The sequence below is a fragment of the Oncorhynchus keta genome, chromosome 6 (assembly GCF_023373465.1).
Source record: "Oncorhynchus keta strain PuntledgeMale-10-30-2019 chromosome 6, Oket_V2, whole genome shotgun sequence".
Lineage (NCBI taxonomy): Eukaryota > Metazoa > Chordata > Actinopteri > Salmoniformes > Salmonidae > Oncorhynchus > Oncorhynchus keta.
In genome coordinates, this window is record NC_068426.1 from 8487028 (window position 1) to 8504388 (window position 17361).

A 17361-nucleotide genomic window follows, 5' to 3' on the forward strand; every position below is an offset into this window, starting at 1 on the left:
GTCTGTTGTCCTCATTGTTATAACGTACCTCACACTATTAGTAGTCTGTTGTCCTCGTTGTTATAACGTACCTCACACTGTTAGTAGTCTGTTGTCCTCGTTGTTATAATGCACCTCACACTGTTAGTAGTCTGTTGTCCTCGTTGTTATAACGTACCTCACACTGTTAGTAGTCTGTTGTCCTCGTTGTTATAATGCACCTCACACTGTCAGTAGTCTGTTGTCCTCGTTGTTATAACGTACCTCACACTGTTAGTAGTCTGTTGTCCTCGTTGTTATAATGTACCTCACACTGTTCGTAGTCTGTTGTCCTCGTTGTTATAACGTACCTCACACTGTTAGTAGTCTGTTGTCCTCGTTGTTATAACGTACCTCACACTGTTAGTAGTCTGTTGTCCTCGTTGTTATAACGTACCTCACACTGTTAGTAGTCTGTTGTCCTCGTTGTTATAACGTACCTCACACTGTTAGTAGTCTGTTGTCCTCGTTGTTATAACGTACCTCACACTGTTAGTAGTCTGTTGTCCTCGTTGTTATAACGTACCTCACACTGTTAGTAGTCTGTTGTCCTCGTTGTTATAACGTACCTCACACTGTTAGTAGTCTGTTGTCCTCGTTGTTATAACGTACCTCACACTGTCAGTAGTCTGTTGTCCTTCCTTGTTATAACGTACCTCACACTGTCAGTAGTCTGTTGTCCTCGTTGTTATAACGTACCTCACACTGTCAGTAGTCTGTTGTCCTTCTTGTCGTAACGTACCTCACACTGTCAGTAGTCTGTTGTCCTTCCTGTCGTAACGTACCTCACACTGTCAGTAGTCTGTTGTCCTTCCTGTTGTAACGTACCTCACACTGTTAGTAGTCTGTTGTCCTCGTTGTTATAATGCACCTCACACTGTCAGTAGTCTGTTGTCCTCGTTGTTATAACGTACCTCACACTGTCAGTAGTCTGTTGTCCTTCCTGTCGTAACGTACCTCACACTGTCAGTAGTCTGTTGTCCTTCCTGTCGTAACGTACCTCACACTGTCAGTAGTCTGTTGTCCTTCCTGTCGTAACGTACCTCACACTGTCAGCAGTCTGTTGTCCTTCCTTGTTATAACGTACCTCACACTGTCAGTAGTCTGTTGTCCTTCCTGTTATAACGTACCTCACACTGTCAGTAGTCTGTTGTCCTTCCTGTTATAACGTACCTCACACTGTCAGTAGTCTGTTGTCCTTCCTTGTTATAACGTACCTCACACTGTCAGCAGTCTGTTGTCCTTCCTGTCGTAACGTACCTCACACTGTCAGCAGTCTGTTGTCCTTCCTGTCGTAACGTACCTCACACTGTCAGTAGTCTGTTGTCCTTCCTGTCGTAACGTACCTCACACTGTCAGTAGTCTGTTGTCCTTCCTGTCGTAACGTACCTCACACTGTCAGCAGTCTGTTGTCCTTCCTGTCGTAACGTCCACCGGTCTTGACGTTTTGTAACCAGTTGGTTCACTATGCCCCTGTTATTTCATTTAAGCGTCACTAATCGTGTGGAGAAGCTGGCATTAGGTGACTGGGACTGGGCGTGTGGTCCCTGATGTTATCACATTGTATTTATTTATGGCGTTGCTGAAACACCATAGTGTTTTTTAAGGTCAGCTAGTGACACCCCCTCCTGTGAACAAACCTCCATTGTGCTGCTGATAATAATGTAATCATTGTGTAGGTGTTTATATCCAAAGCAGTGAACACATACGGCTATTGACTGGTATTTGCACCCTGACATACTCTTCCCGATTGTCCCAGAAGTGATTCATCCATTTGACTTGAATTGACTCTATGAGGCCATCTGGACCACTTTCATGTTCCAGTGGTTTATACTCAGGCCAGGATTCAACCTCAGCTCAGCGCAGCTTTTAAAAGCAACATTCCCGAGTTATAGCGTGGGCCACATTCACAAAAACACTGCATCTGCCTGACATTACTTTTTAGATAGGGCATCCGGCTGAATTCCAGACGTACTTTAAGCCTACACACACTATAATGTTGTTGGTAGATGGTAGCACCAAACTCAAACTAATATGCTCTGTCTTCATCAGCAGTGATCACAGGAGTCATACTGGCAGGTAATGTATGCATTAGTATCCGGTGCCATCTCCTGGCTAGAACACAGTATGACTCTGGTTGAGAATTAAGTAAAAGACCAGCCGAGCGCTTTTTGTAATGAGTTTTATAGAGGTAGCCTCCCCTGTTCATTAGACATTATCAATACTGGTTGATGGTCAACATAAAGGTACAGGGTAGCCTCCCCTGTTCATTAGACATTATCAATACTGGTTGATGGTCAACATAAAGGTACAGGCTAGCCTCCCCTGTTCATTAGACATTATCAATACTGGTTGATGGTCAACATAAAGGTACAGGATAGCCTCCCCTGTTCATTAGACATTATCAATACTGGTTGATGGTCAACATAAAGGTACAGGCTAGCCTCCCCTGTTCATTAGACATTATCAATACTGGTTGATGGTCAACATAAAGGTACAGGATAGCCTCCCCTGTTCATTAGACATTATCAATACTGGTTGATGGTCAACATAAAGGTACAGGATAGCCTCCCCTGTTCATTAGACATTATCAATACTGGTTGATGGTCAACATAAAGGTACAGGATAGCCTCCCCTGTTCATTAGACATTATCAATACTGGTTGATGGTCAACATAAAGGTACAGGATAGCCTCCCCTGTTCATTAGACATTATCAATACTGGTTGATGGTCAACATAAAGGTACAGGATAGCCTCCCCTGTTCATTAGACATTATCAATACTGGTTGATGGTCAACATAAAGGTACAGGCTAGCCTCCCCTGTTCATTAGACATTATCAATACTGGTTGATGGTCAACATAAAGGTACAGGATAGCCTCCCCTGTTCATTAGACATTATCAATACTGGTTGATGGTCAACATAAAGGTACAGGGTGGCCTCCCCTGTTCATTAGACATTATCAATACTGGTTGATGGTCAACATAAAGGTACAGGGTAGCCTCCCCTGTTCATTAGACATTATCAATACTGGTTGATGGTCAACATAAAGGTACAGGGTCGCCTCCCTGTTCATTAGACATTATCAATACTGGTTGATGGTCAACATAAAGGTACAGGGTAGCCTGCCCTGTTCATTAGACATTATCAATACTGGTTGATGGTCAACATAAAGGTACAGGGTCGCCTCCCCTGTTCATTAGACATTATCAATACTGGTTGATGGTCAACATAAAGGTACAGGCTAGCCTCCCCTGTTCATTAGACATTATCAATACTGGTTGATGGTCAACATAAAGGTACAGGATAGCCTCCCCTGTTCATTAGACATTATCAATACTGGTTGATGGTCAACATAAAGGTACAGGGTAGCCTCCCTGTTCATTAGACATTATCAATATGGTTAAAATAAAGGTAATCAATCAATACTGGTTGATGGTCAGACAAAACAAGCAGGATAGCTTTTTGAAAATACTGGTTGATGGTTATAAAGATGCTATTCATTGAATTATCAATACTGGTTGATGGTCAACATAATATTCCTTCATTAGAGATTATCAATACTGGTTGATGGTCAACAAAAGGTACAGGGTGGCCTCCCTGTTCATTAGACATTATCAATACTGGTTGATGGTCAACATAAAGGTACAGGATAGCCTCCCCTGTTCATTAGACATTATCAATACTGGTTGATGGTCAACATAAAGGTACAGGGTAGCCTGCCCTGTTCATTAGAATTATCAATACTGGTTGATGGTCACTAAAGGTACAGGGTCGCCTCCCCTGTTCATTAGACATTATCAATACTGGTTGATGGTCAACATAAAGGTACAGTAGCCTCCCTGTTCATTAGACATTATCAATACTGGTTGATGGTCAACATAAAGTTATAGCCCCCTGTTCATTAACATTATCAATACTGGTTGATGGTCAACATAAAGGTAAACTGTTCATTAGCATTATCAATACTGGTTGATGGTCAACATAAAGGTATAGCCCCCTGTTCATAAAACATTATCAATACTGGTTGATGGTCAACATAAAGTACAGGGTATAACCCCTGTTCATTAGACATTATCAATACTGGTTGATGGTCAACATAAAGGTACAGGGTAGCCTGCCCTGTTCATTAGACATTATCAATACTGGTTGATGGTCAACATAAAGGTACAGGGTAAACCCTGTTCATTAGACATTATCAATACTGGTTGATGGTCAACATAAAGGTACAGGCTAGCCTCCCTGTTCATTAGACATTATCAATACTGGTTGATGGTCAACATAAAGGTACAGGGTAGCCTCCCTGTTCATTAGATTAATACTGGTTGATGGTCAACATAAAGGTACAGGGTAGCCTCCTGTTCATTAAACATTATGGTCAGCCCTGAGGATTAACCCTGTTCATTAGATTATCAATACTGGTTGATGGTCAAACATAAAGGTATAGCCTCCCTGTTCATTAGACATTATCAATACTGGTTGATGGTCAACTAAAGGTACAGGATAGCCTCCCTGTTCATTAGATTTATCAATACTGGTTGATGGTCAATTAAAGGTACAGGGTAGCCCTCCCTGTTCATTAGACATTATCAATACTGGTTGATGGTCAACATAAAGGTACAGGGTGGCCTCCCCTGTTCATTAGACATTATCAATACTGGTTGATGGTCAACATAAAGGTACAGGGCAGCCTCCCCTGTTCATTGGACATTATCAATATTTAAAAAATCAATCAATCAATACTGGTTGAGACAGACAACACAAGCAGAGAGCTTTTTGAAAATGAGATTTATAAAGATGCTATTTGAATGTCTAGTTTCATCTCCATCATATTCCTGGAGAATAGTAGTATCTAACAAAGCCAGAGCGATTAGACGATTCTGTAGCCTATACAAGTCCTATTTATAAGTGGAAACAGATATTTTACACTGTTACAGGTCCAATTGTGTGCGATTGTCATCGAGTGATAACAGGCAGTGTTGGGTTTAGTGTGTTATGTTATGGCCCTGAATTAACATGTTATAGCCCTGAATTAAACTGTTATAGCCCTGAATTAACATGTTATAGCCCTGAATAAAACTGTTATAGCCCTGAATTAACATGTTATAACCCTGAATTAAACTGTTATAGCCCTGAATTAAACTGTTATAGCCCTGAATTAAACTGTTATAGCCCTGAATTAAACTGTTATAGCCCTGAATTAACATGTTATAGCCCTGAATAAAACTGTTATAGTCCTGAATTAAACTGTTATAGCCCTGAATTAAACTGTTATAGCCCTGAATTAACATGTTATAGCCCTGAATAAAACTGTTATAGCCCTGAATTAACATGTTATAGCCCTGAATTAAACTGTTATAGCCCTGAATTAACATGTTATAGCCCTGAATTAAACTGTTATAGCCCTGAATTAAACTGTTATAGCCCTGAATTAAACTGTTATAGCCCTGAATTAAACTGTTATAGCCCTGAATTAACATGTTATAGCCCTGAATAAAACTGTTATAGTCCTGAATTAAACTGTTATAGCCCTGAATTAAACTGTTATAGCCCTGAATTAACATGTTATAGCCCTGAATTAAACTGTTATAGCCCTGAATTAACATGTTATAGCCCTGAATTAAACTGTTATAGCCCTGAATTAAACTGTTATAGCCCTGAATTAACATGTTATAGCCCTGAATTAACATGTTATAGCCCTGAATTAAATGTTATAGCCCTGAATTAACATGTTATAGCCCTGAATTAAATGTTATAGCCCTGAATTAACATGTTATAGCCCTGAATTAAACTGTTATAGCCCTGAATTAAACTGTTATAGCCCTGAATTAAACTGTTATAGCCCTGAATTAAACTGTTATAGCCCTGAATTAAACTGTTATAGCCCTGAATTAACATGTTATAGCCCTGAATTAAACTGTTATAGCCCTGAATTAACATGTTATAGCCCTGAATTAACATGTTATAGCCCTGAATTAAACTGTTATAGCCCTGAATTAAACTGTTATAGCCCTGAATTAAACTGTTATAGCCCTGAATTAACATGTTATAGCCCTGAATTAAACTGTTATAGCCCTGAATTAAACTGTTATAGCCCTGAATTAAACTGTTATAGCCCTGAATTAAACTGTTATAGCCCTGAATTAAACTGTTATAGCCCTGAATTAAACTGTTATAGCCCTGAATTAAACTGTTATAGCCCTGAATTAAACTGTTATAGCCCTGAATTAAACTGTTATAGCCCTGAATTAAACTGTTATAGCCCTGAATTAACATGTTATAGCCCTGAATTAACATGTTATAGCCCTGAATTAAACTGTTATAGCCCTGAATTAAACTGTTATAGCCCTGAATTAACATGTTATAGCCCTGAATTAACATGTTATAGCCCTGAATTAAACTGTTATAGCCCTGAATTAACATGTTATAGCCCTGAATTAAACTGTTATAGCCCTGAATTAAACTGTTATAGCCCTGAATTAAACTGTTATAGCCCTGAATTAAACTGTTATAGCCCTGAATTAAACTGTTATAGCCCTGAATTAACATGTTATAGCCCTGAATTAACATGTTATAGCCCTGAATTAAACTGTTATAGCCCTGAATTAAACTGTTATAGCCCTGAATTAAACTGTTATAGCCCTGAATTAAACTGTTATAGCCCTGAATTAAACTGTTATAGCCCTGAATTAAACTGTTATAGCCCTGAATTAAACTGTTATAGCCCTGAATTAAACTGTTATAGCCCTGAATTAAACTGTTATAGCCCTGAATTAAACTGTTATAGCCCTGAATTAAACTGTTATAGCCATCAATTAAACTGTTATAGCCCTAAATTAACATGTTTTAACCCGGAATTAACATGTTATAACCTAACCCTTCATTTAGTGATAACAGCCACAGTTTTGGGTATACTCTGTTCTGTCTGCCTGTTCCTCCAGCCCTGTCTCCAGCGCCCCAGGACGGCTCTGATCTCCTTGGTCCTGAAGCTATAGATGAACGGGTTGGCCACCGGGGGGAACAGGCTGTAGAATAGAATAGGTACTTTAGAAGAAGATTACTTTACTTTGTCGGTTGTCACAGAAACACTGAAATATTTTCCCTTTAAAATATCTACAGGATCGGTGTCCCCCACTGCGGGATGGTTGAGCTAACATAAGCTAATGCGATTAGCATGAGGTTGTAAGTAACAAGAACATTTCCCAGGACATAGATGTATCTGATATGGGCAGAAAGCTTAAATTCTTGTTTATCTAACTGCACTGTCCAATTTGCAGTAGCTATTACAACGAAAATAATACCATCCTATTGTTTGAGGAGAGTGCACAGTTATGAACTTGAAAATGTATAAATAAACCTATTAGGCACATTTGTGCAGTCTTGATACAACATTTTGAACAGAAATGCAGTGGTTCATTGAATCAGTCTAAAACTTTGCACATACACTGCTGCCATCTAGTGACCAAAATTTAAATTGCGCCTAACCTGGAATAGTACATTATGGCCTTTCTCTTGCATTTCAAAGACAATGGAGCAAAAAAACACATATTTTACCAGATCTAAAGTGTTATACTCTCCTACATTAATTTCACATTTCCACAAAATTCAGAGTTTCCTTTCAAATGGTATCAAGAATATGCATATCCATACTTCAGGTCCTGAGCTACAGGCAGTTAGATTTGGGTGTCATTTTATGCAAAACATTTTTAAAAGGGGGTTCAATCCTTAAGAGGCTGTAGTGACTTGCTCAAGGGCACAACAAGTAGTGGTTCATTCCACACTTTTTCATCGCCGGCCCGGGACTTGACTAGGAACCTTTGGGATCCTGGTCCACCTCTCTAACCTGTGTTTTACCTACCTGTAGAAAAGGGTGAGGCCGATGCGGAGGTCAGGGGTCATGATCAGGTTGGGGATGTAGGGTGTAGAGTACACTATGAAGCGGGGGATGTAGTAAATAAGGATGATACAGCCCTGAGTAGCACAGGTAGAGAAGGTCTTCATCCTGCCCTGGGTTAGAGAGGGGAGAGTAGTGGGTTAGAGAGGGGAGAGTAGTGGGTTAGAGGAAAGGTTTAGTTTAGATAAGAATGATACAGCCCTGAGGAGCAGGTAGAGAAGGTCTTCAGCCTGCCCTGGGTTAGAGAGGGGAGAGTAGTGGGTTAGAGGAAAGGTTTAGTTTAGATAAGAATGATACAGCCCTGAGGAGCAGGTAGAGAAGGTCTTCATCCTGCCCTGGGTTAGAGAGGGGAGAGTAGTGGGTTAGAGGAAAGGTTTAGTTTAGATAAGAATGATACAGCCCTGAGGAGCAGGTAGAGAAGGTCTTCATCCTGCCCTGGGTTAGAGAGGGGAGAGTAGTGGGTTAGAGGAAAGGTTTAGTTTAGATAAGAATGATACAGCCCTGAGGAGCAGGTAGAGAAGGTCTTCATCCTGCCCTGGGTTAGAGAGGGGAGAGTAGTGGGTTAGAGGAAAGGTTTAGTTTAGATAAGAATGATACAGCCCTGAGGAGCAGGTAGAGAAGGTATTCATCCTGCCCTGGGTTAGAGAGGGAGAGTAGTGGGTTAGAGGAAAGGTTTAGTTTAGATAAGAATGATACAGCCCTGAGGAGCAGGTAGAGAAGGTATTCATCCTGCCCTGGGTTAGAGAGGGAGAGTAGTGGGTTAGAGGAAAGGTTTAGTTTAGATAAGAATGATACAGCCCTGAGGAGCAGGTAGAGAAGGTCTTCATCCTGCCCTGGGTTAGAGAGGGGAGAGTAGTGGGTTAGAGGAAAGGTTTAGTTTAGATAAGAATGATACAGCCCTGAGGAGCAGGTAGAGAAGGTCTTCATCCTGCCCTGGGTTAGAGAGGGGAGAGTAGTGGGTTAGAGGAAAGGTTTAGTTTAGATAAGAATGATACAGCCCTGAGGAGCAGGTAGAGAAGATCGTCAGCCTGCCCTGGGTTAGAGAGAGGAAAGTAGTGGGTTAGAGGAAAGGTTTAGTTTAGATAAGAATGATACAGCCCTGAGGAGCAGGTAGAGAAGGTCTTCAGCCTGCCCTGGGTTAGAGAGGGGAGAGTAGTGGGTTAGAAGGAAAGGTTTAGTTTAGATAAGAATGATACAGCCCTGAGGAGCAGGTAGAGAAGGTCTTCAGCCTGCCCTGGGTTAGAGAGGGGAGAGTAGTGGGTTAGAGGAAAGGTTTAGTTTAGATAAGAATGATACAACCCTGAGGAGCAGGTAGAGAAGGTCTTCATCCTGCCCTGGGTTAGAGAGAGGAAAGTAGTGGGTTAGAGAGGGGAGAGTAGTGGGTTAGAGGAAAGGTTTAGTTTAGATAAGAATGATACAGCCCTGAGGAGCAGGTAGAGAAGATCTTCAGCCTGCCCTGCGTTAGAGAGGGGAGAGATGGATAAATGTTCTCAGTGGGTTAGGGTTAGTAGAGAGTAGTTAATAAAATTAGCGACACGGACAGGACAGGAGAGGAAACACACATACCCCGCCACTCCTCCCACCCAGACCCCCTGCACTCGCAACCCCTCCTCCCACCCAGCTCCCCTGCACCCCCACCCCCTGAATTCTGACCTGTGCGTTAGCCATGCGCATCACGGTGACGATGATGTTGATATAGGAGAAGACGATGAAGGAGAAGGGGACGAGGAGCACAAAATAGGCCAGGCCAACGGAGCTGCCCTGGATCGCCGCCATGTCGGAGCAGGACAGTTTAGTCAGGGACAGAGCGTCACAGTAGGCATGGAGAATTCGGTTGGGACCACAGAATGCTACTTTCTGGGAGATAAAACACACACACACACACACACAAAAAAGTAATTGTCAATTTGTCAAATGTATTCAGAAAGCCCTTTTTACATTAGCAGTACGTAACCCCGGCCTAGACCCCAAAAGAGCGCCACAGTTAATGTGAAGGAGCAGGTTGGGCACACCAAACGCTACTTTCTGGGAGGTGAAGCAAGGACACGTTGAGAGTAGATGCTGTGTAATTCTCAATCAATATCAGTTATTTATAAAGGGTCCTTTTTACTTCAGCAATGTCCTTGAAACAGTAACCTAGACGACAAAGAGAAAACTGAATCAGAATGGCAAAGGGAAAAGGACCATAGGCCCATTCTCTTCTGGCTGCAGCATGTGTTTTATTGTAAAGATGTAAAGTTTACATGTCACGTGCACAAGTACAGTGAAATGCCTTTCTTGCAAGCTACAGCACAAACCCAACAATGCAGTCGTCAATATCAATGTAAACACTAAAAATAACAAGGTAGAACAAAAACACAGGAGATCTAAGCACAAGAAATATGAAGACAATGATATAATAAACTACATATCCCTTCCGTACCATATTCCCAATGTGCAGGGATCCTGGGGTGGTAGGGTTGGATATGTATAGAGGTAAGGTGACAATGATATAATAAACTACATATCCCTTCCGTACCATATTCCCAATGTGCAGGGATCCTGGGGTGGTAGGGTTGGATATGTATAGAGGTAAGGTGACAATGATATAATAAACTACATATCCCTTCCGTACCATATTCCCAATGTGCAGGGATCCTGGGGTGGTAGGGTTGGATATGTATAGAGGTAAGGTGACAATGATATAATAAACTACATATCCCTTCCGTACCATATTCCCAATGTGCAGGGATCCTGGGGTGGTAGGGTTGGATATGTATAGAGGTAAGGTGACAATGATATAATAAACTACATATCCCTTCCGTACCATATTCCCAATGTGCAGGGATCCTGGGGTGGTAGGGTTGGATATGTATAGAGGTAAGGTGACAATGATATAATAAACTACATATCCCTTCCGATATTCCCAATGTGCAGGGATCCTGGGGTGGTAGGGTTGGATATGTATAGAGGTAAACAATGATATAATAAACTACATATCCCTTCCGTACCATATTCCCAATGTGCAGGGATCCTGGGGTGGTAGGGTTGGATATGTATAGAGGTAAGGTGACAATGATATAATAAACTACATATCCCTTCCGTACCATATTCCCAATGTGCAGGGATCCTGGGGTGGTAGGGTTGGATATGTATAGAGGTGAGGTGGCATCAGGATATATGATAAACATAGTAGCAGCAGTGTATTTGATTTGATGTGTGTGTGTGTGTGTACTATGTATGTGTGCATGTTATGTGTCTGTTGGAGTGTGTGTGAGTGTGTACTATGTATGTGTGCATGTTATGTGTCTGTTGGAGTGTGTGTGTACTATGTATGTGTGCATGTTATGTGTCTGTTGGAGTGTGTGTGTGTGTACTATGTATGTGTGCATGTTATGTGTCTGTTGGAGTGTGTGTGAGTGTGTACTATGTATGTGTGCATGTTATGTGTCTGTTGGAGTGTGTGTGTACTATGTATGTGTGCACTATGTATGTGTGCATGTTATGTGTCTGTTGGAGTGGTGTGAGTGTGTACTATGTATGTGTGCATGTTATGTGTCTGTTGGACTATGTATGTGTGCATGTTATGTGTCTGTTGGAGTGTGTGTGAGTGTGTACTATGTATGTGTGCATGTTATGTGTCTGTTGGAGTGTGTGTGAGTGTGTACTATGTATGTGTGCATGTTATGTGTCTGTTGGAGTGTGTGTGAGTGTGTACTATGTATGTGTGCATGTTATGTGTCTGTTGGAGTGTGTGTTTGTGTGTACTATGTATGTGTGCATGTTATGTGTCTTTTGGAGTGTGTGTGAGTGTGTACTATGTATGTGTGCATGTTATGTGTCTGTTGGATGTTATGTGTCTGTTGGAGTGTGTGTGAGTGTGTACTATGTATGTGTGCATGTTATGTGTCTGTTGGAGTGTGTGTGAGTGTGTACTATGTATGTGTGCATGTTATGTGTCTGTTGGAGTGTGTGTGAGTGTGTACTATGTATGTGTGCATGTTATGTGTCTGTTGGAGTGTGTGTGAGTGTGTACTATGTATGTGTGCATGTTATGTGTCTGTTGGAGTGTGTGTGAGTGTGTACTATGTATGTGTGCATGTTATGTGTCTGTTGGAGTGTGTGTGAGTGTGTACTATGTATGTGTGCATGTTATGTGTCTGTTGGAGTGTGTGTGAGTGTGTACTATGTATGTGTGCATGTTATGTGTCTGTTGGAGTGTGTGTGAGTGTGTACTATGTATGTGTGCATGTTATGTGTCTGTTGGAGTGTGTGTGAGTGTGTACTATGTATGTGTGCATGTTATGTGTCTGTTGGAGTGTGTGTGAGTGTGTACTGTTGTGTGCATGTTATGTGTCTGTTGGAGTGTGTGTGAGTGTGTACTATGTATGTGTGCATGTTATGTGTCTGTTGGAGTGTGTGTGAGTGTGTACTATGTATGTGTGCATGTTATGTGTCTGTTGGAGTGTGTGTGAGTGTGTACTATGTATGTGTGCATGTTATGTGTCTGTGTACTCCTATGATTGGCTATAGAGAAAATAATCAAATACCAAGGTTTGTACTTCGGCAAAAAAATGCCTTAAGTTTGTTTGTTTATTTATTATTATTATAATTATTTTTTTTGGTGGAGGGGGTACTTAAAAAATATGTATATTTAACCTTTACTTAACTAAGCAAGCCAGTTAAGAACACATTTTTATTTCCAATGACGGCCTACCCCGGCCAAACCCGGACGATGCTGGGCCAATTGTGATAAAGATATGCCAATTTGATTTACCTAGACTTAAAAAACATTTTTTTTTTAACAGTAGTGCCCTGGAATATTGTTTTGTGATGTGTTACCTTGGTGAACTCTTTGCAGTAAACATTCTCGGGCTGTTAGGCCCTCTAATGGCTGTAGTAACACTACTATCACTATACATTATCTTAGCAATCCAGTACCCTAGTGAAGTCTATGGTGCCGATGGCAGGTGAGACTGTGGCTGACATCCAGGAGAAGACTGTTAGACCACTCATTATCTGGTTGGTCATCAACATAGGGTATCTAGAGAGGGTGATGGAGGGAGGGAGGGAGGGAGAGAGAGAGAGGGGGTGGAGGAAGAGTGGGAGAGGACCCCCAAAAAATTATGAAACACTTTCCCCCCAAACACACTTCATTTATTTTGCATGAATAAAATCATAACCGCATAATATGTGCTGTTGTCGTTGTTTACCTGAGTGGGTGACAGATAGCCAGGTATCGGTCCATAGCCATAGTCAACATGATGAGAGAGTTGAGTGTTCCAAAGTAGTGGATCATTTGTTCCTGGAACAGACACGTATGGAAGGAGATCCTCCCGTCGTCCCACCACCACCGAGCTATTACTTTGGGAAGGGCCACTGTGGCAAAACCTGGAAGGGAGGGGAAGGGAACGGAGACAAGAGGAGTGTGGAGAAAAGAGGAGCAGAGAGAGGAGAAGAGAGGAGAAGAGAGGAGAGGGTTGAAGAGAGGAGGAGGAGAGCAGAGAAAAGAGCAGCGTAGAGGAGAGAGGAGAAGAGAGAGGAGGAGAGGGGTTGAGGGAGGGAGGGGGGAGAAGGGAACAAAGAGGAGCGGAGAGAGGAGAGAGGAGAGTGAAGGAGAGGACAGAGGAGAGCAGAGAAAAGAGCAGCAGAGAGAAGAAGAGTTGAGAGAGGAGGAGAGAGGGGATGAGAGGGGATGAGGGAAGGGAAGGGAAGGGAAGGGAAGGGAAGGGAATTGAAGGGAAGGGAAGGGAAGGGAGAGCGGAGAAAGAGCATAGAGAGGAGAGAGGGGATGAGAGAGGAAGATGTGAGTGGAGACCATGTTAGACTATTGAGACAGATAGGCATGGAATGAAATCCTCCTGTTGTCCCACCAGCACCAGGCTATCACCTAGGGCAGGGCCACTGTGGAAACATTCTGGGCCCCTTGTTCTAGCCTCTGTCTCTGAGAGGGAAACGCTACACAGCGGCTCTGTTTAAATGCTCATCCTTTTTTGTAAGTAATCACTGATTGATTACAGATCTGTACATGACTGTCTGATAGAGGGACTCTCCACATGATTAAAGAAGGAAGGACACATACGAGTCACATTTTAACAGGACACTTTCTCTCATGACCTCTCCTCTCATTAATGCCTGAGCACCAGCAAGACACATTTAAACTCCATCGGCAGTCACATTGGGGAAGGAGAGAAAGAAAGAGATAGTGTACACATTTGAATATTCTACCACGATCCCTTACCTGTATCTGACAGAATCAGGCTGAGTATCTAACCTATATCTGACAGAACCAGGCTGAGTATCTAACCTATATCTGACAGAACCAGGCTGAGTATCTAACCTATATCTGACAGAACCAGGCTGAGTATCTTACCTATATCTGACAGAACCAGGCTGAGTATCTTACCTATATCTGACAGAACCAGGCTGAGTATCTTACCTATATCTGACAGAACCAGGCTGAGTATCTTACCTATATCTGACAGAACCAGGCTGAGTATCTTACCTATATCTGACAGAACCAGGCTGAGTATCTTACCTATATCTGACAGAACCAGGCTGAGTATCTTACCTATATCTGACAGAACCAGGCTGAGTATCTTACCTATATCTGACAGAGCCAGGCTGAGCATGATGATGTACATGGGTTTCTGCAGGCTGCGCTCCAGGGCAAACAGCACCACCAGCAGGATGTTCCCCACCACCGTGATCACATAGACGAAGAAGAATAACCAGGCCACCAGCTGGTAGAAGGATGGATGGAGCCCCGGGAAGCCCACGATCACAAACTCTGACACACGCGTGTAGTTCTCATTCACCTCAAACATACTGTACTGGGGAAGGTGGGGGGGGGTGGAGGAGGAGATACAGAGCCTCTTACAATCAATACCTCCCAAGTTAGAGAGAGATGATGAGTGAGGGAGAGAGAGAGAGATAATGAGAGAGAGAGAGAGAGAGAGAGATAATGAGTGTGTGTGTGTGAGAGAGAGAGAGAGAGAGAGAGAGAGAGAGAGAGAGAGAGAGAGAGAGAGAGAGAGAGAGAGAGAGAGAGAGAGAGAGAGAGAGAGAGAGAGAGAGAGAGAGAGAGAGAGAGAGAGAGAGAGAGGGGAACAGAGGAACATTTACTTAAAAGAGAGATCCTGAAGACCCTACAACCTCCATCCTTACCTCCACCTGATGGAGGGAGGAATAGAGAGATAGTGAGAGAGAGAGTGATGTTGAAGACCCTGGATGAAGTCTCACTCTCCTTCCTTGACTCCTAAGATGGAGAGAGTAATAGAGAGAGAGAGAGTGAGAGAGAGAGAGAGAGAGAGTTACATAAAAGAGAGTGATGTTGAAGACCCTGGATGAAGTCTCTCTCTCCTTCCTTGACTCCTAAGATGGAGAGAGAGAGAGAGAGAGAGAGAGAGAGAGAGAGAGTTACATAAAAGAGAACAGAGACAGACAAGACAAACAAGCCATGTTTAATTCCATGGACATATAATCTATTCATTCTATGTCTATGTTTAGTTATATTCCCAGCAAATCCTTATGCATAGAGATGTTGAAGACCCTGGATGAACTCTCTCTCTCCATCCTTGACTCCTAAAATGGAGTGAGAGAGAGTTACATAAAAGAGAGAGATGTTGAAGACCCTTGATGATCTCTCTCTCACTCTCTCTCTCTCTCTCTCTCTCTCTCTCTCTCTCTCTCTCTCTCTCTCTCTCTCTCTCTCTCTCTCTCTCTCTCTCTCTCTCTCTCTCTCTCACTCTCTCCCTCTCTCCATCCTTACCTCCTTTCCAACCAGTGGCCCCAGAGGTGTGTGGCGTTAGCCGTTCTGTACCTCCCAACTTTATACGCAACATGCCCTCTGACAAGACAGCCAACAGCCAATCAGAGATCTCCACCCTGGTGATGTCATCATTCTCACCTCACTCATGATGTCAATCACAGAAAGTTTTCATCCCTGGCCATCTCTCAAGTCCTCTCTATCTTTTTTTGTCAAAAACTAAGTGCACACCCCTTCAAGTTAGTGGGCTATTTCAGCCACACCCGTTGCTGACAGAAGTATAAAATCGAGCACACAATCTCCACAGACAAACATTGTTAGTAGAATGGCCTTACTGAAGAGCTCAGTGCCTTTCAACATGGCACCGTCATAGGATGCCACCTTTCCAACAAGTCAGTTTGTCAACTTTCTGCCCTCCTCGAGCTGCCCTGGTGAACTGTAAGTGCTGTTATTGTGAAGTGGAAACATATAGGAGCATCAACAGCTTGAATGGTGTAAAGCTCACAGCGATTGGACGATTGGAGCAGTGGAAACACGTTTTCTGGAGTTATGAACCATGCTTCACCAACTGGCAGTCCGACGGACGAATCTGGGTTTGGCGGATGCCAGAAGAACGCTACCTTCCCCAATGCATAGTGTCAACTGTTAACTGTTAAACTGTTAACAAGAAAACCATTCATAGGATTATCCCATAGTCCCATTGGATGTTAACTGTTTATTCATTTCATTTCTGTGGGTATTTAATGGTATTTATTTAACATTGACATTAGATTAGAAAATATAATCTAGCATAAAAATGACTTAATTTTGACCAAAAAAAAAAACGTATTTATAAATGATTTAAATTAATTTTATTCTGCTTTTGGCTTCATTTGGGTGACGACGTCCTTTAGCTTGTAGGCCATGGTAGCCCTTAATGAGGCCTTGTCCACACCCTGAAAACATCTCTGAACATTAGCTGAAAGTAAAATAAAACAAACATTAATAATGACATATTATTAGAATTATTTACGTTCACACTCTTAAATTCATAATCTATGAAAGAAATGTTATGAGAAAGGTTTACATCAAAACTGGAATAAAAAAATGATGTATTGATTTTAAGACTTAGATAATTATAATCATATCAAAAAGAGTGAGCACTTGCTTGACAAAGCTGGTTTTGCCACGGAATCTTGAACAATGTTTTGATTTCCTGCCCGTCATGGAGGACACCACCATCTCCTCCCTGGTGAAGAGCACCTCCATCATGTGTCCTTTTTGGGATGTGTCATTTTTGGGATGTGTCCCAAAATTGACATCTTAACTCAGTCTAAGAAATAAACCTCCCATGCCACTCTGTCAACATCACGGCAAATCTCATGTGGGTGCATACCATCTATTGGCACAATGGACAGTTCTTAACATCTCGTCTCGTGTTTTATGATTCTGATCATCTGGACCAGTCCAGTGACTGCTGTGAAAGGACAGCTGACAACATAGGAAAGTCTGTGTGACAGCTTGGAGAGACAGCTGACCGGAGGGAATAGACCCCACTGGGGCTGTCATGGGCTAGCTACCCATGTTGGCAGTCTCCGACGCTGTTTCCGTATGTTGGAGACACCCGCTAAGTGCTACTGAAAGTCAACAAAGGAACATACCCCTAGAGCATGCGAGAGCTGCGGTGCAAGATGGCTCAATGACTGATCACACGGCTATGGAC

At 42.4% G+C, this 17361-nt stretch overlaps 1 protein-coding gene across 1 annotated transcript; it reads right to left on the reverse strand.

The window, feature by feature from the left end:
* Positions 1-4789: 4789 nt before the first annotated feature.
* On the reverse strand, positions 4790-15682 carry LOC118385718 (olfactory receptor 10A4-like). Its single transcript, XM_052520495.1, has 9 exons — positions 15663-15682; positions 15059-15265; positions 14496-14724; positions 13105-13282; positions 12833-12935; positions 9566-9769; positions 7877-8025; positions 6293-7043; positions 4790-5643 (listed from the first exon to the last, which is right to left on the reverse strand). Exons 3-8 carry the CDS (start codon positions 14716-14718, stop codon positions 6899-6901), a joined length of 1002 nt encoding a protein of 333 aa, XP_052376455.1. The 5' UTR covers positions 14719-14724; positions 15059-15265; positions 15663-15682; the 3' UTR covers positions 4790-5643; positions 6293-6898.
* Positions 15683-17361: the final 1679 nt, after the last annotated feature.

What these genes read in the sequence shown, in the direction of transcription:
- LOC118385718 (XM_052520495.1), bottom strand. Translation starts at nt 14,718, where the DNA reads ATGTTTGAGGTGAATGAGAACTACACGCGTGTGTCAGAGTTTGTGATC. An exon ending in GCACCATAGACTTCACTAGG is followed by an intron (nt 9,770 to 12,832) that starts GTACTGGATTGC and finishes TTTATCTCCCAG; the next exon opens with AAAGTAGCATTCTGTGGTCC. An exon ending in TGCGCATGGCTAACGCACAG is followed by an intron (nt 8,026 to 9,565) that starts GTCAGAATTCAG and finishes TCTCTAACCCAG; the next exon opens with GGCAGGATGAAGACCTTCTC.